The following is a 23,154-nucleotide window of genomic DNA, read 5'->3' as shown; positions in this document are numbered from 1 at the left end:
AAGTAACAATTAAAAACTCATCTAAAATACTACACGATATCTTCTCATTGCTTGAAGTATATGAAAATGAAACTAAAATATATATATCTTAAACAAAAACAAAAACAACAACAACAAAACGTATCCTCCTATACTAACTCTTTAACTAATGTTGTTTAATTTTCATTTTTAATTTGTAAAACAAAAGAATTGAAATAAAAGTTGGTAAAATTCGACTACTTATCTACTTATTATTGGATATTATTGAACTTTGGTAACTAACCTGTCTTAATAATTACATTTTTAAAAATACCTTTAATGATTTTTCTTTTCGATTTAAATTTCTATATAATTTGGTTTATTTTTTTTTTAGTTCTATAAAGAGTTTTTATATTATTAAGCTAATAATAATTATTATTTTAAGTTTATATTGCAAATTGGTCGTGTTTAAATTCCAATTACATTATTATAAAGACATACTGGTATGTGATGGAAATCAGTTTCGATAACGAAACGTTTTGTAAACGAAAAGGTTTTTGATTTTTAAAATGTTCAATCTGTTATTTTGAATACATTTTTATTATCAGTTATGTTGAAAAATTACTCATCACATCTTTTCAAAACATTCGTTTTGATATCGTTCGATTTTCATCACATACCTGATTTTAATTTTAATTTTTTTTTAGTTTTTAGTATGCAAGGCAAATTATTTAAGTATGTACTTTTTTAAATACATATTAGCGTGGAAATAAACTAAATGCAATAATATAGAATTTTTGTTTTATTTTATAATTTTTTTTTTTTTTTTTGGTAATAATTTTTTTCTTTAAATTGAAAACTTGACGTCCATGTTATAAACGCAACGAATTCAGTTGGTCAGAAAATTAATAAGTGTAAGTAATAAGTGCGGAACGTGACAAGTTTCTTCTAGGTGATTTGTCATTCCATTCATAAGTAGTGCTGAAAATCTATAGATTTGAAGTGATTTTATATACTTCGATCGATTTCTTGAATAAATATTATTTTGTGCATGTATTTATTCAATTCTGTAATGCATTATGCGTTAAATGTATTTTGTTGTTGCAAGAGTTAGTGTTTTGACAAAAGACTTAGGTTTTTGACAATTACGTCTCGTTTCTATGTTAATCTATGGTTGAAACCAAAGTATAACAAGTAGTCCAACTCTTTGACAACAGTACCTAACTATAAGCATGTATTAGTGAAAAAGTACCTAACTCCATACATGTGTTAGTAACAAAATTACACATGTGTTGGTAACTTTTAAATTTTCTCCAGGCAACAGAGTTCTATAAAAATGTTTTAAATTTTAATTTGTATGAATTTTCAATACCAAAAATTGGAACTCTGTCCTATAATTTAAATTCTACAATAACAAAAAATTACATGTCAGAAATTCCAAAAATATTTTTTCTTGATTTGTGCAAAATAGAAACCTTTTAACAATGAAAGTGTGCAAAAAGTGTTTTAAAAAAATAAAGAGTAATATGTGTTAGTGTAATAATGTGTAAAAAACGTTATTTTTATCAAAATTTAAAAGTTTAAATTTCAAGACATTTCATTGGTAAACATTTCTCTGAACTCACACGGTACCCGTATATGTGAGAGAGTAATTTGAAAAAATTGAGAGTCGGACTACTTGGTATACTTTGGTTGAAACCTTAGAAAAGTATACATAGAGCGGAAACTCTCCTGTAAAAGACCTAACTCAGTTGACAAAAACGTAAGTGCTGAGAATGTATTAGTAAAAAAGCTATGTGAAAACAAAAACAACACTCGTTTATTTAAAGTTTTTCTATACATAAAGCAGAAAATAGAAAAAACACAAACAAAAATATTATTCAAAAAATCACAACTGAGTTATGTCTTTCACATGAGAGTTCTGTCAACTCTATAGAAACTGAAAAAAAAACTTACTCAAAATCGTAAAACATACGAGTGCTGTTTTTGATTTAACATTGTCACTTTATTTTCCCTGAGTAGCCTAGAGGAAGTAGTTTTTTACCCACTAGAATATATTGGAGAGTGCCTATGAGATGTTTTTTCAACGTGCACAGCCCACACAAATCACACTCACAAATCACCCGTGTGTGGGCAGCTTTAGTCAATGCATTTTGTTCTTGTATCAGACATATGATTTGTTGTATTTTTTGTCAAAAGGGAGTGTCTCGTCCCTATGTATATTTCGCTATGCCTCTGTTCAACAGAGTTGTATTTTTTTTTTGACAAATTGGACTTTATTTTGGAAGAAAATAAAAAAATTATACTTGATATCAAATCAATCGATTTCCATTACACATCAACAGTAAAACAAATTATGAACTTCTGATGGGGTCTTGATTTGTTCCAAAATAATTTAATTTGCACAAATGTTTAAGTTTCATAATACTTACTTGTTCGTCACAGTTGAAACGGAAGTATCGAATTGTTGTATCCATAGGAATTTGTCTCATGTAGACAACTCTTCTCCATGTTCAAATGACTGATAGCATCAAATGTATTTTTCATACATCATAATAGAGACACTACACTCAAATAAGATTAATCATTGCGAATATACTATACTGGATATATCACTATAACTTGTTTTGATAACAAAATTCACAACTACATTTTATGACCGCATTGGTATACATACTTTTCATTTTGCAAAAAATTTAAAATTCACTAATACGGCATTCACACGATGACTTTTCTCATAAAATCATGACTTATTAACAAAAAAATCATCGTGTGAATCCCGTATAAAACTTTGCCGCTCGATTGTTTAATGAATTTTAAACTTTAAAATTCATAAAACAATAGAGTGAACATTTTTAAGTAATTTTGATTATGGCAACGATATCAAAATCTATGCAATATGTTGTTTAATTAATCTACCACCAAAGAATAACTGTAGCATTGAAAAATAATATCATTGTTTAATGGATGTCTGTCTACTAGAGTTCCTACGCCGGAAAAATTTCCCGGGAATATTTTTTTGTTAATTTTCGGAAAATGTTTGTCGGGAATTTCTTCATAAGTTTTCTTCTAAAAGTTACAATATTCAGGTACGTTTCGATGGCCAAATTTGTTGCTAATTGAATTATTCTATTATATCCATAGATTTTTTTTGGTTCTAGCAACAGATAGTCAGTTGGCAAAGAAATAATAACTGTTGAAATAACCGAATTTTGAATTTTATTCAATAAACTAAACTGTTTTTGAGTTACGCAGAAATATGTTATGCAACTTCCGCCATTTTCGAAATAACGGTATATTTCGAAAATACGAGCTAACATAAAAAAAAAACGGTTGGCACCACTGAATTGATTGACAGAAAAAAGTGTCAATTTCATGCACAGTGTTATTATTCATATTTAGAGAAAATAATTACAATAATAGTGGTTAAAATTTGTTTATCTACAATCTAGATTTTAAAAATTTCTCTAACTACGTGTTTTATAGATTTAAGTTTTTTAATTAAACAACGAATTTATTGATTTCATACTGATTAAAACTACGACTGTGCTGTGACAATACCGATCAAATGCCACTATTAAATTAGAAACCCTTATAAAGGCTGGACCAACAACCAAATATAGTTATTTTATACTTCTTTTAAACCCCTGGTGAAATTATAAGTCAAGTTATTGGAAAAAATTTTCTGGTTTTTGGTTTTAAAAAATTCCCGGCAATGAAACGATTTTTTTAATTTCCTCCCGGGAAAGGAACCCTACTGTCTACCTTCATTTGGTGATTAACACAACAACTTGTTTAATTAGCTTCAACGGAAAAACAATTCCAAAGTCCTTTTTAACGTTTTTTGTATGGTAAGTAAAATAAGTTTGTATGTGGATTAAAAGTTAAATAAAATTAAAATGTTTAGCATTAAAATTTATACTCCTAAATAAAAACTTAATTTGAATTCAGTTCAAAAACACCTGCATTAATGCCTCTGGTGGCATAATAATAAAAGATAATTGAAAAATAATCATCTTCAAAACAGTAAGGATTTCTTTTTATTTAATTTTGTAATGACAATTTATATTAATTTTCATATTGTTTTCATATTATCTAAAATTTTAATGATGACCATCCTTCTTGACGAATCTCAAACCGCAATAGCCACAAATGTGAGAACCAGGTTTGTCCTAAAAATGTTTGAAAATAAAAGAAAAATATATTAAAATAGTTCCATTAATTAATTTAATATAAATTAATCATTTTGAGTTTTCGCGTATGAAAATTAGTAAAGATCAAGTTTAGTAAAAAAATATTGTGGTTGGATATCTCTATTTACATCTGAATATCTCTACGGCCACTTTATTTTCTATTTTAAGGAAATTTTAGTCAATAGAATTTGAAATTTCCATATTTTCCGAAATACCTTTAATCAAGGTGTATATAATATAATAGAGAAATCGGAATTAAAAAAATCTCAAACCAAAAATTGCACAAACATTAATATGTTGTGTTGTTTTTGCTTTCATACGGTTTTTTTTACTTAAGCATTCCTCATCCACTAAGATTTTTGATAACAGATGTAGTTCTCTAAGCCTGATAGAGATTAACTCACTAATTTTAATAATTAGTCAGAATTTGTAAAAAAAAAACTTACAATTTGTTTGGTACTACCACACTTTTCAGTGAATTGAGAATGAAACTTGCTTAATTGACTGGTTTCATAACAGAACTATTGAAAAAATACTGACTGGCCTGCTGGATTTCAGTAATTGCCTTTAGTTTGAATTGGTTAAATGGTGCCACCATACCATTCACAAAATTGTTACTTGGCAATTTTTTTAAATAACATTTAAATTTCTTGGGAATAACTCTAGTAAGAAGAGCGTATATCCGATTTGCTTTGTTAGTGATCGACAGCTCTTTGGGATCTTTATGAAGATGAAGCAAAATTTTCGGCCGTTTGTTATTGATGTGACAGCCATGATTTCGTAGAAAGTTTTTCCGTGGGGAAAACACTTCGCTTTGATACAGTTGTCGCTGAGTTGACAATCTTTGTTCGAGTAAGACCCGGGTCGTTCTGGAGCGAAGATACAATTGTCATGGTAACGACATAATTTGTTGTAAAATTTACCATTCATAAATAAATAACAACCACTCTAAAATATTATACACAAATCATCTAAGATCATGCCCATAAATAGGACTTTTAAGAATTCTAACATAAAATAGACATCCGCTTCTAATGAAGGGAATTAAATTAAAAGTTCTCATGTCTAAATCTTCCTAATATTTACCAAATTAATGTAGACTTTAGGATGTCCCAAGGGACCATCACCACCATCACAGAACACAACACGTTCGGTACACTCCTTGGGAGGAATTTCATCAATCAATTTAATGCCCCAGTTTTCATTCACATAACGTTTAGCATTTGTGAAACGAACATTGCGATAATCATCCTCAGCGAAAACCTGTAAACATAAATAATTCAATAAGATTTGCAGTAAACAATTGGCAAATCTCATGAAAACGTTTGCGTAACAGCCGCAGCAAGTACAAATCGTTTGCAATACAAATTCAACATACTTGTCCAGTGTGTGTGGTTTTTTCCAAATCCTTGCGTGAGGAATATAAACGCACGGGGCTGGTGGCAATTGGAGCTACAATTTGCTTACCATTACGGCTTAAAATTTGTAATTCACAAGCAATTTTACGGCAGGCCATTTTTTATGAATTCTAGCCAAAACGTTGAACAATTTCCACACAGTTCAGTATTATTTTTCGTTTTCTTTTGTGTTTGACTTTTCGCAGACTTTTGAAAAGAAAATGTCAAAATCAGCTGTTTTTTGTTGTTTTATAATTGATTTTATTAATTACAAACAGTGACATCTGGTGGCGAGTAGGATAATGTGATAATAGCACAGTGTTTTGGGTAGAGTAAATATTGAAATATTAAATAAGAACTACTTTGTTTTCAAGTAAGCTGAGGTTAAACTATTAGAATGTAATATTTTATAAAGATTTTATATATTATTTGATTTAATGTTAGAAAAAATATTGCGTTCTATGTTTTGTTGCAATTTTTTCCCGCATACAAATGTTTGAAACTACTGATTTTTTTTATATTTGAATATCTATGAGGGTTTTTAACTTAAATCCAACAAAAAATATTTTAAAACTTTCGCAAATCTTGACATTTTTACTATTTAAAAAACTTACAAAAAGGAATAATCTTTATATATATAATTCTTCTGTACGTGTGTTAGTAACTAAACTCCTCTTTAACGGCTGGGCCGATTTCGAAATTTGTTGTGTGTGTTTGATTAGGTCCATGGATGGTTTAGAATCACAATTGACCTATATAGGAACAATGGGCATGGCACCTCCCATACAAAGTAAAAAATTATTATTGCATATGCGGAATACCATTATAGTGGGAGTCTTCAAACTTTGTGTGAGCTATGGCAGACAGCCGGGACAGCTTGTTAAAATATAAAAAATATTGAAATAAAATTAAAACATGATGGTTTATATATCGTTTTTTACATATTATTACACCCTACACCACCATAGTGGGGAGGGTATAATGCGTTTGTGCAGATGTTTGTAACGCCTAAAAATATTAGTCTAACACCCACCTTAACCTTCGCTTTACCAATACCCACCCGGGTGACCACATCGATTTTATTGGTTTAATATTTTTTTTAATTTTGTTTCGATTTAAATGAAATTTGTACTTACTGAACAAATTCTAGAGTTCTATAGAATTTAATAGAACCATTTTAAACTTTTTATAAGGTTTTTTCAATTTTTTAAAATGTCGTTCGTCGCATATATTTATAGAAGTGTAGTGTCACCCGGGTGGGTATTGGTAAACCATGTAGATAAAAAACCTTTGGTAAAGCGAAGGTTAAAGTATACCGATCGACTTAGAATCACTTTCTGACAGTCCGTCCGTCTGGCTGGCTGTCCATGTAAACCTTGTGCGCAGAGTACAGAGTACGCAATTTTGAAGATATTTCGATCAAATTTGGTACATATTATTGAACCTGGCTGAAATCGGTCCATTATTTCACCTAACCCCATACAAATGTCCTTCCAAAATTGGACTTTATCGGTCATAAATGTTTAATTTATATATGTATCTCCACAAATTCCACTTCAAATAAGATTTATTTATACCAAATTTTGTTACGATCGGTCCATAATTAGTCCCATATAAACCCGCTACCGGAAATCACTTTAACTTTTCCATTATTTTGTCAATGCTAAGTATAACCAAATTTTATGTCTTTATTTAAAATTGAATGCTTTAAAACGCTGAAATTTACTATATTTTAATAGAAAACCTATTAAATTTTTATTTATCTTGGTTTTCAAAAAAGTTTCCATTGTATTGTTACTCTCTGTATGCATATTATGGGTCCTTATAAAATTCTAAGATCTAGCTATGTCCGTATGTCTGTTGTTGCCACGAAATTTTGCACGAATATTCTCTCTTGATCAGGAAAGTTTCAATGTTTTAAAACAATTTAGAACAAAATGTTCATCTTATCTATATCCGACCGTCTGTCGTCTATTGAATGCAAAAAGGACCAAGAAGTATGAAATTGGTGTTGAAAAAAATATTGTTCGTACTTTCCATTATACATACATATTTTGTTCCCGATAACATTTAAATGCTTAAGTCAATAGTAATAGAAAATATAAAATCTAATGAATCGGTTCTCGTATTATATTTCGCTCTAAAGTAAAGATTTGTCGTGCAAATTAAAATTCCGAATTTTCAAAAATATATTTATGTTCATATATTTATTCCATGATCTAGAAAATTATCTCTATGATCTTATCCATTAAACTCGAAGAAAATTATTATTGTGTTTAACATTATTTACATTTTATTTTGTATTTTATTTTATACAAAGTTCGTTTCTTTATTTCAAATACATAATTTATTATTTTTTATTTTGAAAATAATACAATATTTTAATTTTGTTTGTTTTACATAAATTAATAAAGCCAAATATATATGGATGTGTGTATGTAAAGATGAATTATTAAATATTCTTTACTTTCGATTTGTTTTTTGTTTTTTTTTTTAATTTTAAATTACTGATGTAAACGTAACTGTTATAAAATGTACGATGTGAAGGCAATTTTAATTTTAATATTTTGTTTGTTTTATTAATACCAATTTTAATTTTAACAATTACACACTTTGAAAGTATTTTGCTAAAAATAATAATATAAAAAACAATGCAGACTATAAAGCAAAAAAAAAACACTTTAAAAGTTAAATACATAGGTTTAAAAGAAAATAATATAATAATAATTTGTTTAAATACAAAAAAAGGAAATAAAATAATGGAACGTTGAATATATGTATACATATCATTTTTTTTAAGCAAAATAATTGAAAATAAACTTATTTTGAGGTAAACTTAACAGCGACAGTTGAAAAAATTACTTCGTTTTTTTTAAGAGAATCATGGACATAGTCAAATTTAAGAATATTTTATAGTAAACATTCCTTGCAGCTGCATTTTCGTAAGCAGGAGTAAACAAAGTCTCTTTTTAGGTTTATTGTTTTGTTGTTTTAAACGCATTTGGTCCCAGCTTTAAAATAAACAATTATTATAACAAGCTTTTTGTGTGAGTGAGATACAAATTTCAAAATAGCAATAAACATGAAATGCATGAAATTAAGGAAGGAAAATGCGCATTGTTTGACTTTGTTTGTTCTTAAACAATTTCACGAGCACTGGGCACAAAAGATTCCCAATAAGTAATTATCTAAAAATGAAGGAAATACGTTTAATTAGTACAAGCTTTTGTTATTATGCCAAACAAACTTACTTGCTGCTGATGTGCCATTTGATCTTCAATATATTTTATCATATTGGCCTTAAAGTCTTTTATTCGATGAATTTCGAAACGTTCCATTTCTTTTTTAATTTCTTCGGAAATCTCTTCAAACTGTTGTTGACAACGTTGCACTTTAACTTGCCACTGAAATGAAGATTTTAATTATTATACAATTTTTATGTCTCAGAAACTTTTCGTCTCTTATAGAAAAACGTTTGTCCCAAACCTCGTTCTATGTAGAAAAACGTTTGTCCCAAACCTCGTTCTATGTAGAAAAACGTTTGTCCCAAACCTCGTTCTATGTAGAAAAACGTTTGTCCCAAACCTCGTTCTATGTAGAAAAAAGTTTGTCCCAAACCTCGTTCTATATAGAAAAACGTTTGTCCCAAACCTCGTTCTATATAGAAAAACGTTTGTCCCAAACCTCGTTCTATATAGAAAAACGTTTGTCCCAAACCTCGTTCTATATAGAAAAACGTTTGTTCCAAATATGGTTTGTCTATATTGTCCCAATATGTTAACAAAAGCCAATAAATAATTAAGTAATTGAATGAATAAGTTCCCAACTCACCTCTTCCACTTCCACTTGAGCCTGTTCTAATTTATCTGTACGATTGTTTAACTCATAACGACCGCGATTTTCACGTCTCTTGGACAATTGCATTTGGGCATGTTGCCAGTTCTGAAAAACTTTAACACGTTCATGAAACACCGACTTAATGGCCGTAAATAATCCCAAGTAGTCTTTAATAAATTCCGATAATATATAATAATCGGAATTTGATTGTTCCGAACGTAAGATTTCAATTTTCTCCTCAACATCGGCCAAATTTGAAAGGGCTCTCGACAGGCCAGTATGTTCTTCACAAGTACTAAGCATGGCAGCAGATTTTGCTACAAGACCAGTAAGATTTGCCAATTCTTTGCGTGTAGTTACCAACGATTTTAAAGCGGAATGTAATTTTTGTAAATGACCATCAAGATTTTCAACTTCGGTTATTTTCTCATCAAACCACTTGAAATAAAATAATGTAAATATAAATAAACCATTAGAAATGGGTAAAAGCAGCGTTTAAACTAAAACACTTACGGGATCATTTTCATCCATTTTATAGGTAATTTTATTAACAGTCTCACCAACTTTATTAAACAAACGTACAACTGCTGCTCCGCTAAGAGCGGCTGTATTAACAGCGCGAGGTAATTCCTTGGCGAATCAAATCAATTATTTCAGTAATTATTTAAATGTTTAGAAAAGCTTTAAAAAAAGTCAACCTACTTGATCACTTTCTAAGAAATTAATAAAATCTAAATCAACTCTTAAAACTGGATGTTGTGCCGTACGATTGATGTAACGTTCTAAAGCCGCTCTACGTTGTTCCACCCATTCCAAGTTTGTGCCATTTCCCGGTTCACTTTGTTGGGGACTCATTTTGACTTTAGTTGAACCTTTAATAAATTAAATTTATAAATGATTATGTTGTTAAGCTTTTTAAAAATCTTAGAAAAACCTACCGAATATATTTTTAGAGGGTGCAGGAGGCACAATTTTTCCTAATTTTATATATTTACTGGCCAACAGCGAGTGAATGCCTAAGAAATCACTGAAACGTCTTAAGGTTGTAAACTCTGTACGTTTATATTTTGGAATGTTGGTTTTTGTTGTCACTCTAATGAAGATAATATTCCAAATTAGCTATTGATACCTTTGTTGTGGTAATGTGTACTTACTTGTAAGTCAAATAAGAACCCATGCCATCACCCACTTTTTGAGGTTCCGATATGGTTATTTCTATGTAATAATCTCCATTATCGGAGAGAACATCCTGCATATTACTGGATGATATGCGACGCTGAAAAAAATATTAAATAAAATATGCATTACATAGGGCTGCAAGTAAATTTCGTTTTAACACAAAACAAAACCTGCAAAGGTGTTTGGAATTGAATTTTTTGACCTTTTGAAGTTGGTGTGTATATTTAGCGGGTTTTTTTTAACAATTGTACAAATAAATTACTGGGATTAATGACTCATGTATTTACGTTGATATATTTTTGACAATGATGATAAGATACCATATAATTAATGCAATGAGTACAACCCAGTAAGCATAATTAAAACTTGGGAAATTTATAGAGCTATATGAAGTAAAATTCAGAATTCAGAATATTTAATATAATTCATTAAATTTTGATAGAAACTGTTTATTTTTAAACTCATATTATCTAAACTTTTAAAAAAGATGCAAGAGTTCTATATTCGGCTGTGTCCAATCTTATATTCCCAATCCCAATCTTATATTTTTTTTTTCTAAAATTTTAGTAAAAAAAAATTTTGGTGAAAAAAAAAAATTGTTGAAAATAAAAATATTTTGTAAAAAAGTTTTGACTAAAAAAAGTTTTTTTGCAAAACAATTTTAGTAAAAAAATTTTTGGTGAAAAAAAAAATTGTAAATAAAAATATTTTTTTAAAAAACTTTTTAAATTTTTTGTGTTTGAAAGTTTTCATTGCTAAACAATAGATCAAAACAAAATGTTCAACAAAAATTTTTTTGGTCCTTCACATCAAAATAACTGAAAAATAGTCGACGGTAAATTTTGTAAAAAAAATTGATCTAAAAGAGATTTTTGTAGACATTTGTCAACTATCTAAATATAAAATTTCTTGACATTCGGATAAGAACTGAATTTTTGGTAATTTTTTTAAAATGTTGTAGGCTCGATGTGGGCATCTTTGGGGACCTCCCACTAGCCCCAATTACGAGTCCATGTAAATACAAATCCACTCAAAAACACCTCAGCACTGACTGTTCATTAAGATATCTCCAATCGTGTTTACGAGCTTCCAAATTATTTTCAAAATAAAATGTTCCTAATCTTATGTGCTTTTGTTCCACTGTTGTTATAATAACCTTTATATCAATATTAATTTTGATAATTTTTATGGAAATCCTCAGGTTTTGTCGTTATTTCAATATTTATTTTATTTTGATAATTAGTGTTCTCACAATAAGTTTAAAATAGTTAGAAAATATAGTAAATGGATAGTCAAGATTTGCGATAATTTAAAAACCAAAATAATAAACAATTTTAAAGCTGAGTTGAAGCAATAAACCAACAATGATAAATATTAATACGATGAGGAAAATATGCTCTACTTTGAAGATTCCAGCAAGACAATGATCCCAAACACTTTTTTGAAGTGGCCTACCTAATCGCTAGATCTCAATCCCATAGAAAACTATCTAAATCATAAAAGGGACACTTGCAATTTTTGTAAAAAGAAATTTATGATTTTCCATTGTATTGTTAATCACTAATCCAACAAATTAAAACTTTTTGATTGGAACATAATAGCGACTCTATAATTCTGAAAGGTCATTTTGTGTAGAATAAACTTATAGTCCACTTTTTTTATAGTGGGTCAAAGTTTTAATTTTTTGATCGAAGGGAGAATTATACTAAATGAAAATAGATGTTTTAAATTAATGTCTGAGACAATTTTATTGTCAGAGTTATTTATATTGTGGAATTTTATGGGGATCATTTTTGTGGAAGATCTTAACCCTCTTGCTCCACTATTTAGGGGCCAATTTTTCGAAAAAATCAAAAAAGTATTTGCTGTTTTGTGAAAATGTGGCATGTAATTTTGCTAATTAAGCGTAAAGATCTTTATTTACAACTTTTGTATCTTTCGGCAAAAATTTTCGTAGAATATTTTAATCCTTAAATGTGCTTTTTGAAAGGATTTTTTGATTTTATTTAAAAAATGATCAAACTAAAGAGAGCAGCTAAAGGATTAAGATATTCCACAAAGATGATACCCATAAAATTCCAGACGTTAACTTACATTTTTTTCATTTAGTATAATGCTCCCTTCGATCAAAAAATTAAACATTTTACCCACTATAAAAAAACTCAGATCAGATCAGCTCAACTACAAGTTTATTCTACTAAAATGATACGACTCAACATGCCCTTTCAGACTTATACGTTCACTATTCTGTTCCAAAAATGCTGTTGGACAGTGTTATTAAATACTCAATGTTTGCTGGGTATGTTTTATGTATAGTAAAATGCGTATGAGTAACGGTTTTCATGATCAATTGATAATTTTTATTTTATTTTGATATGATATGACCTGCAAATATTGTAATCACAACAAAAACAACAATAGAAACATAAAAATATGTACAATAATACAAAGAAATAAAAATGTGAAATTCTGCACAAATTGCAAAATTTACTACGCTTATAGAAAAAGCTTATTCTAGTCAAGCTTGTCTCTGATAAGCAGCAACCAGTGGTACCCGTTATTTAAAACTCAAATCATTAAAACCTATACATTTAAAATAAGTATGTATTTTAACTAATCAGTAAAAAAAAAAGAATAATTACAATAAAAATAAGCAGTAAATATTACACAAAATTTATACCAGCATAATATAAACAAAAAATAAAGATAAACCTCAAACAAATGATTATTAGCTCACAAAAAAACCGCAAGCAGAAATATTAGTATATTTTTACATTTAAGACACCGCCCATTATTTAGTGAAACAATTAGAATATATTTTTCATGATGATAATAATGAGAAAAATAATAATGATTTTGGAAAGTGACACGCAAGCTGTAAACATAATAAATATTACTATTTTTAACCCGTAAATACATTTTTTTATTGATATTGTAGTTTAATCAACTTGTTACTTGTCCACTTACATGTATGACGTTTTGATTTAATCCATTGTTATTGCCCACCGCCGGCGATGGCACTTCCTCCTCCTCATCCTGTTCTTCGTCTTCATTGTTCGAGTCTCCGTTATTTATATCTACATCAGCAAATTCACGTTGCATATCATCGACAGCTTCCATAGACATGTTAAGATTTTGTTAAATTTTTGTTCTTACTGATGGAATATATTATAAGATTATTTTTTTCTTTACTATTTTTTCTTTTTTTAATAATTATTTATAGGCACACACAAAAAAAACACAAAAGTGCAATTTTTCCAATTCACATATAAGAAAAATGCTTCTTCTTTTAGTTATTAATTATTACCATTCAAAAGAAATGGTTAGCAACAGTCAGTTACTCAGCGATTTTTTTCATAGCATATATAGCGATTTTGAAGCGGGATAAAAATCAGGGTTTGAAATTCATTGTAAATAAATATTGTAACGAAATAGCACTATCAATTTTAAATTTAGCGGTCTGTAACGACTGCTTGCAACATTCATCATATTTATAAACATGTCCATTAGTAGAAGCTTATATTTATCAACAATGTTGATAGTAGGGTTCTATAGCTTAAACAAAAAGTCAACTTTTCGAATTTTCCGTTTTTTAAAAAGTCGACTTTTCGAACTTTCGACTTTTGGTAATTTATGAAAAGTCGACTTTTCGAACTTTCGACTTTTTAGTTAATCGACTTTTTTCAACTTTTTACCATTTCTTGTAAAAAATACATGGTTTTTACATTTATTGATGCGCCTTTTGTAATGTTTAGCAATAAAAATGAAATTTATCAAGGCGATAATAGTTGTAAGAATTTTGTGTAGAAAAAAGTTTTATTTTATAAACATATATTTATTATTTCATTTATTAGCAAACACTACAAAAAATGCAAGTGTACCAAATTGCAATAGTTTTAGTATAATGTTGCAATTAAATATTTTTTTTGTTCGAACAATCGACTTATTGAACCCTATTACTATTATCGACTATTCGACAGTTTTAGACTTTTATCGACTATTTTCGACTTTTATCGACTATTCGACTTTTGAGTTAACATAATCGATTGTTCGACTTTTTTCCGGCCAAAAAGTCGATTTCGACTTTTTTCAGGAAAAAGTCGATTGTGAGTATGGCAACACTAAATGTTTAAGCTGCTATATTCGAATATTCTAGTTTTGTCCGTTAAGATCGTTCATGAAGCTACTAGAAGTGTTAGAGTTAACATCAACTGTCTTGTACATTTTAAAATGTAATTTAAGTGTGTGTATTATTGTGAATTATAAACGTGTATTTGTATAAAAACAAATAGTGACAAATTAAAATGTTCTGTAAATTAAAATACATATCGTACTCGTTCAACAATACTGTATTAACTCAAAATTTTAAAATTTTCAGTAGAGGGCAAAAACTGTTTGTGATTATATTTTAAGAGAATTTGAAATCCGAATAGTAAGCAACTTCCATTTGAAAATATATTTACATAAATCTATTTTTTGAGTTACTACCATTTTTCTGGAACTTCTCGATATTTTTTTGTATTATTTTATCAACAAAACAGTATCAACTCAAAATACAACCAAATTTAAATAAAACAATTTGATTATAGTATTGTTGAACGAGTACGATATGTATATAAAGAGTTGTTACTTTTTTAAAATTACAAAACTGTTTTTATTTGCAATCAAAAGTATCCGGTTTATTTAAAGGAAATAAACCACAGTTTTTAAAAGGTAAAAATTTAATAAAATATCCCAAAATTAAAACAAAAGAATGAAGTGCTGATTGTTATGTCCAACTCAGGAAACATTTAGAATCAAAACATGTTCATTTTCCAAAGTGATACAATAATATTTGTATAGTTTTTCTTCATGGTTCTTCATTCTTATTTTTTATGTTATTTCACATTAGGCAATTAGTTGCGCAAGTCTTTTGTGTTTCTTGATGTCAGAGGTAAGGTCGGGTTAATGAGAAATTTTTTTGAGAACAGTGGAGGAATTTGAAAAAGTGTAACTAAATCTGTAACTTCTAAACGGATAGTCTGATTTTAATAAAATGTCAAGACTTGGGGATAATGACACTAGTGGAAAAAATAAGATATTAATTAGGCTGGGTCAAATTGTATGGACGATCAAAAAATAAAATATCGTATAGCAGAAACGAAATCTACGGAAAATTCTATTAAACTATAGTTCTAAAATCAAAACCTATTTGCGCATTTCGTCTTTTTCCAATGATTTTTCTGATGTTAATTAAAAAAATTATATTTCAAACAAAACAGGATAGATAGCAAAAAACCAGACTAAAAAACCTAAAATTTAAATTTTGAAATGCGAATATCTCGTAAACTATAAGAGATAATTCATAGATATAACAAAGTTTTTTATATATCTCTTCTAGTAGATACCATATACATATTCAAGAACAAAAATTTGAGACTGCAAATGAAGATTTTTTACATTGTTCCAGGTAATTGCACTGAAATTTCAATGCTAATTAAAAATTCCCATGTATTATAGCATTTTTGCTATAATTCAAGATCAAAGAATTGTTATATTTTATTCACAAGAAAATCCCCAAATGAAAATCCCCGGAATGCCGGAATTGAAACAACAAGTTTGTAGTAGGTGTGCTTCAATGTTTCCCAGATATGTGTACATTTTTAATACGTGATTAGTTGACATGCTTATCAGAAACTGAGAAGAGGGTATTAAAATGTAAGTTGTTGTCAAATGAAATTGAAATATATAGTATGTTATTATTCTTTCAGATATATTAAATGATATTTATTACTTTCTTCTTTATACTTATTATTATATTCTTATCAATTGATAAATTCAATTAATTTCTATTGTGTTCTAATAAAAAATACCCACTTAAATCTAAACTAATAAAAATATTTACGATATATTTACAAATTTAACAAAAACATAAACAGTTTCAAAGTTTTCGTCATGTCTATCGGACAGATATTCATATATTTAGTAGCTTGTATTTTGATATTAACGGACATTTCGTATGCGTCCACACAGGAGTTACGTGTAGTAGGTGGTACAAATGCTGCAGTTAATAGTGCACCATTTATAGTGTCTTTCCAACAAGCTGGTGTACACTATTGTGGTGGAAGTATTCTTAATGCTAATTGGATTGTTACAGCGGCACATTGCCTAAGTTCGAAAGCTCAGGTGTTGGCCACAACTCTTGTAGCTGGAAGTGTAAATTTGGCTGATACCGCTTCAACTGTACAAACACGTTCAATTGATAATTATGTTGTAAACGATTTATATTTGGGTGGAACTTCACCGTATGATATCGGTTTGGTCTACACATCCCAAGCATTCACATGGTCAAATGCAGTAGCGCCTATTACCCTACCAGCCAGTGGTACTACACCCACAGGCAATGCTTTACTTTATGGTTGGGGTAGTATTTCAACAACCAGTACCCCCGATTATCCTTCAACATTAAAAGTAGCAACGGTGTCAATTATATCACAAAGTTCTTGTGAATCAGCTTTGGGCAGTCAAGGAGCTAATGTGCATGACACAAATCTATGCACTGGGCCACTTACCGGTGGTATTGGCATTTGCACTTCAGATTCTGGTGGTCCCCTAGTACAAAGTGCAAATGGAGAGAATGTTTTAATAGGTATCGTATCTTGGGGAAAAATACCTTGTGGTCAGGACAATTCTCCGTCGGTATATGTTCAGGTTTCGTCGTTTATTTCATGGATAACTGCAAATCAAGTTGTAACATCCAGTTGAAAACATCCAGAAAAACATAATATTTGTATTTATCTTACAGATCTTAAATAAATATTAAACTTTTCAACAAACTGAATAGATAAAATCAATATTCGGTTCATATTTGTCCTAACAAAGATCGTTCCGGAAATACTATATTTCGGAAAAACATTTATGATTTCATTAGTCATTTGTTTAAAATTAAGGTAATGATTAATTTTTATTAACTTTAAGCTCAATTATTTATTATTTAACTAGCTGACCCGACAAATGTTGTCCTGTCCAAATTAAAAAAAATGCTTGTGTTTGATTTGTGAATTTGTGAGAAGCGGTTTGAAATGGGTAAAAATAGTTAAAAAGAAAAAAAAACCTATTGTTGACTGATAATTTTTATTCATATAGGTTTGGGTTATGTTTGAGAATTTAGATATTTTGAGTTTTTATATATAAAATCGATTTTTGGCCAGAAATATGAGTGATCACAGATCGAGCTCTTTTTCTTGATTAAACGATTATTGACCAAGTTATTAGCGAATTTAGATATTTTGAGTTTTTATATAAAAAATCGATTTTTGGCCAGAAATATGAGTGATAATAGATCGTGTTAATTTTCTTGATTAAACGCTTATTGGCCAAGTTATTAGCGAATTTCGATATTTTGAGTTTTTATATAAAAAATCGATTTTTGGCCAGAAATATGAGTGATCACAGATCGAGCTCCTTTTCTTGATTAAACGCTTATTGGCCAAGTTATTAGCGAATTTAGATATTGTGAGTTTTTATAAAAAATCGATTTTTGGCCAGAAATATGAGTGATCACAGATCGAGCTCCTTTTCTTGATTGAACGCTAATTGGCCAAGTTATTAGCGAATATTGTGAGTTTTTACATAAAAATCTATTTTTAGCCAGAAATATGGGTGATCACAGATATCGTCCAAATTTGTATATTTTTAGTAGTTTTTACTAATTGATCTTCTGGAGGATGGCTTTGTGTATTATCCACGATTAATAAAGCCTTCATTGTAAGGGATTTCGATTCTGAAAATGATTCACAACCTGTAGAAAATAAAGTCAGGGACAATTTGAAAAAACAGATTTTGAAGATTCCAGTTTCCACTTAATTTGTGTGATGAAAACAGGAAAGACTTAGTCACGATAAAATGTTTTTATTTTCTTCAAAATACATGTTGAAAATTTGGTTATTCCATATTTCATACATTCATCTAAATTTTAAAAATAAGCAAATTGTTTTATTTATATTTGGTTGTATTTTGAGTTGATACGGTTTTGAAATGGTATTAACTCAAAAAACAGATTTTTTTTGCAATAATTGGAAAATTGGATTTTCAAATTCTCTTAAAATGTAACAACAAACAGTTTTTTACTGTTTTTTACTAGTTAATACCCCCTTGTTGATCAAGTGCGACTTGCACAATTATAGCCTGTTTCACAATATCGAATGAAAGATTTCGTTCGCATTCTAAGCGAAGGAAAGCTGATTTTGGATTCCCTAACTTCATGTTTATATGAACGAATTAGTTTTCTTTCGCTTTGAATGCGAACGAAATCTTTCATTCGATATTGTGAAAACAAGCAATTAAAACCACTATATAAAAAATGACAGCAACTTTATTAATGAGAGTAACCATTGAAAACGGTACTGTAACGACTTATTTTCTTATTTTTACATTCTCTACTATATTGAGCGTACAATTTTATTTCAATGGATATTTTCTCGTGATCTCTTTTAGTTTTATATTTTAATAAAGCAGTCATAGCTCCCATATAACGCCCACTTCGGAAAATCATTCACAAAAACAAATTATTGAAATTTTAAATGTAAAAGGTTTTTGCTCATTTACTCATTTACATTAGTGTAGGGTATTAATACCCTACAGAAATAAGTTTCACATAGACATAAATCATTTAATCATTTAGAGCTTGCTTTACTTTGTTAGTAGCTGCATTTTCAAATTTGTATGCCGTTTTAAAAATTTTTCTAAATTTCAGCGTACTCGAATTAGCTTAACCCGCCGGGTGCCCCGCTTGACATAAAAAATGGCTAATTCGAGCACAGTGTTATGTATAAATCAAATCAAAAGTTTGAGAAAGTTAGCTTTCTTAATTGTTTCTTAATTTAAATGATTTGAAATTACATTTGATATTAAATGAAAAAGCCTGATTTGCGCCGCTGTTTTAAATTTGGTTACCCCCATTATCATTTATTAAATAAATAAATATCTTTATATGAATTTCTTGGAATAAATAAAACATATCCATATCGGCTTTTTATTAAAAAAAAATTTATTAAATATTATTATTCTTTATTATTATTCTTTTTATACAGTGCAAATATATGGGTCCCAATTATCGACGCAGATCAGGGGGTGTATATTGAGCCCAACAGCGACAATATCTTAACCAACAATATATTCGATTTTCGGTTTTTATTCCAAATCGATAATTTAGCATATTTTACATAATCTGTAGAATTTTAATAGGTGTACCAACTACCGTTACAATTTTGTAGCAAAAACTATTTTAGCTTAAATACACATCGTCCGTATATTTATTTTGAATTAAGATATGTAAAATCACAAAAGATGCTTCTCCTGTAAAGTTTGTTGTTAAGCACTTAAGATATTTTCGCGTTACGGCTGGATGTGTATTTCAAATGTTAGTGTTTGTATTTGCTGAAGACGGATACGTAATATTTATTTATTATACGCATTAGATCATAAAATTTTACCGTTATATCGTCATTGAAACCGCAAGAATTCCTACTAAGTATATGTTTTAAAGAACTTTTCATGTGAGCAAGAAAATAGTTTAGTTATTATGTGAAAGACATGTAAGAATACTCACTAATATCTTTAGAATCAATGGGTATATTTGAGAATAGTTAAGCAAGTATATGGACGATCAATATTTGAGACTTTTTGTAGACGCAAAAACAGTTTTAATAAAAAACAGAATTAAATTTAGATATTGTACATATATCAATATTATTTAAGTCGTTTCCTTTATCAACAGAAAGTAATATACTACATATGGGCAATTCCATATCATTGTACGTGACATTTGTACGCCTATAGAGTGGAATAGATTTTGCAAAAATAAGAGTATTTGAAAAATAATTTGGTCTTTATGTTCCATTCAGAGGGTACTATATTTGAAAATAATAAAAAGTTCTTTCGAAATATTGTTGTCCAAAATATCGAGCGAAATAAGGGTATATCGTATGTGACATAAAACGAAAGTAATTTTGAGGTACATGTAGAAATATGCGAAAATATTCGAATCGTGATGTTATGTTTTCTTTTAATTTTTTACATTAAACGAAATATTTTAGCCTAAAATATGTCAATTAAATTAAAAAAATAAACATAGTCAGCTTTTTGCCAATAAAATGTTGTAATAAGCACTAAATACTTACACATAGTAATATTTTAGTGTTTTCTCTTATTCAAATCATCTTGAAAAAAAATTTCATGGGTTTTTGGGGTTTCAGTCGTGGTAGTCATTCTCGTGGAATTGCCCATATATAGATATACATATTTACGTTTGCACTGTGCTGTCATTATTAAATAAAATTCAAAACGTTCAATTGATTAAACATAATTCAAAAGAAAAAACAAGATTGCAGAACTCCCAAGAGTTATTGAAATATGTTTACAAACATACATATTTTGTTTTACAGTGACTCACAGAAAAACACTCCCACCTATAAATTTAAATTAAAATTATTTATTTTTATTATTATTTCAAATATATATTTACATAAAGGTGTGTAATGTTAGTGTTAACCCAATGTAATTTTTTTATGATTGTATATCAACTTAAGAAATTATCACCAGAGCCGCGCCTTGCAAATCTTGGGTTTAAATCACGAAAATAAGTATGGAGAATTTACTCACCGCACTAATTTACTAGGATTTCTATTCATAGTTATTCAGTTAATACATCAGCACTTTCAAAAATTATACAAAAATTTCGTAAAACCACAAAATTTGGGAGCAATTTAGGAGGAAGTCTTGGGAGAACATTTGTAAGACGGCCGAAGACCACCCAATATCCTATGATACTGATTTTTTCTTTGATGGCCATTACATCGGCCTGAATTATGCTACAATTATCTGGTAGCCTGATTGACAGTTGTATATTCAACTCGTTTGAAAAGATTCCACAGCCGACTCTATCTTTCGATTTTGATCCGGCTTTCTGGATAACATTTTCCCTAAGGTGGAGAGTGTTGTCATAATAGATTCTTTCCGATATGTGTCTTAGAAAACTCGAATCGAAAACAGGTTTAGGTGTTGAGTAATCCGTTTGACATCTCACGTTGATTATATCTAAATTTTGGCATGACCGTCCTTTTTGGTATTTAAACTTTGATGGCGAAGTATAATGACTCACAAATTGCCAGGTTATACCATGTCGATTCAAGTATATTCCTAGTCCGTAGTATTCGTAGTATCTTCATATATGAAGCTGGTACGCTTAAACCTTGTTATAAAATTCAAGAGTTATAACGGTACTCCACCAGTTTATACGTAGAGTTATAAATAGTACTCCACCAATTTACGATTAGAGGAACCGTTATACGAAGCCCAGCATCACACACGTGCTAGAGCGAGACTCAAAGTTGTTTGCGTTTTCCAGTGCTGGCCAATAAACTGTCGATCCAAGAATCAAGTTTGGTTTGATATTGAAGTCGTACCAGTATACATTTCTATGGTGAATTCCCCCAAAAGGCCAATCGCCTTTTTGCTGCAATATAACGCCATAAGGATTTTTAAAATCACTAAAATTTGAAAATTAAAATTTGTATTATTCTTGGCATTTCGCAGTTTATATAACTTTATCTGGGAATAGCACTTAAATACATAGAAAGCTGTAATTCCGGGATCACGAAAAATACCTCAAGTGCAAAAAAAAGACAGTCAAGTTTGACGGTAGCAGTATTATAGTGTGAGTCTGTTTTTCTGGGCAAGGTAAATGACAATGACCCTAAAAACACCACAATCCAATAAGATACGCGTTTTGAAGCCCAATTACCTGATCCCGTGGATTTTTGCTTATATCTCAGCCATTTGTAGGACGATTTTGTGGATTTCGCATAACTTAAATCTCATAAATATTTCTGATATATTGATACCAACCAAATCTATATAAAAATCTTAATCAGCCTTATCATGTAAGGCGTAGTCGTTTTACGACAACGACAGTTTCGTACTAGATTAATGAAACAGGTTGAATAATTTCTTTAATCTAGTACGAAACTGTCGTTGTCGTAAAACGACTACGCCTTACATGATAAGGCTGAATGTTTGTTCTTAATCGAATGATTTTTTTATACCCTTCACCTAAGTGAGAAGGGTATATATAAGTTTGTCATTCCGTTTGTAATTTCCACAATATAATTTTCCGACCCTATAAAGTATATATATTCTGGATCCTAATAGATAGAGGAGTCGATTGAGCAATGTCCGTCTTTCTGTCTGTTAAAATAAATTTTCTGAAGACCCCAGATATCTTCGGGATCCAAATCTTCAATAATTCTGTCGAGAAATTTCCTATTTAAAACAGCAAAATCGGTCCACAAATGGCTGAGATATGGGAAAAAAAACAGGACAACCTTGATTTTTGGCCTATATCTGGATTACTAAGACATTAATATAGACAATATGGATATCTACCCAGCAGTTTGAAAAGTGCCAATTGGAAACCTTGCACTAGCTATATTACTACTTGTACAACTAACTAGTTCGATGTGGCTGCTAAAGTGGTAGTTAAATGGTTATCATTTGCACTACACTTCACCAGCATATTCAGTAATAAACAATAGTCAGATATTTGTCTTAAG

At 29.3% G+C, this 23,154-nt stretch overlaps 3 protein-coding genes across 3 annotated transcripts; 1 reads left to right on the top strand and 2 right to left on the bottom strand.

Moving 5' to 3' along the window:
* Window positions 1-3,975: 3,975 nt before the first annotated feature.
* ND-13A (NADH dehydrogenase (ubiquinone) 13 kDa A subunit) lies at window positions 3,976-5,752 on the bottom strand. Its single transcript, XM_065500506.1, has 3 exons — window positions 5,530-5,752; window positions 5,238-5,414; window positions 3,976-4,130 (listed from the first exon to the last, which is right to left on the bottom strand). The coding sequence occupies exons 1-3, from the start codon at window positions 5,665-5,667 to the stop codon at window positions 4,062-4,064; spliced, it is 384 nt and encodes a 127-aa protein (XP_065356578.1). The 5' UTR covers window positions 5,668-5,752; the 3' UTR covers window positions 3,976-4,061.
* Window positions 5,753-7,812: 2,060 nt separating this feature from the next.
* Window positions 7,813-13,786, bottom strand: Snx1 (sorting nexin 1). Its single transcript, XM_065500527.1, has 8 exons — window positions 13,532-13,786; window positions 10,540-10,661; window positions 10,324-10,478; window positions 10,088-10,257; window positions 9,899-10,015; window positions 9,380-9,823; window positions 8,800-8,952; window positions 7,813-8,736 (listed from the first exon to the last, which is right to left on the bottom strand). Exons 1-8 carry the CDS (start codon window positions 13,688-13,690, stop codon window positions 8,686-8,688), a joined length of 1,371 nt encoding a protein of 456 aa, XP_065356599.1. The 5' UTR covers window positions 13,691-13,786; the 3' UTR covers window positions 7,813-8,685.
* Window positions 13,787-16,468: 2,682 nt separating this feature from the next.
* Window positions 16,469-17,330, top strand: LOC135951286 (trypsin-1-like). Its single transcript, XM_065500904.1, has one exon. The coding sequence runs from the start codon at window positions 16,499-16,501 to the stop codon at window positions 17,306-17,308; it is 810 nt and encodes a 269-aa protein (XP_065356976.1). The 5' UTR covers window positions 16,469-16,498; the 3' UTR covers window positions 17,309-17,330.
* The last annotated feature ends 5,824 nt before the right edge of the window (window positions 17,331-23,154 follow it).

Source organism: Calliphora vicina, chromosome 2 (genome assembly GCF_958450345.1).
Source record: "Calliphora vicina chromosome 2, idCalVici1.1, whole genome shotgun sequence".
In the NCBI taxonomy this organism is placed as follows: domain Eukaryota; kingdom Metazoa; phylum Arthropoda; class Insecta; order Diptera; family Calliphoridae; genus Calliphora; species Calliphora vicina.
This window is presented reverse-complemented; position numbering and strand designations above follow the sequence as displayed.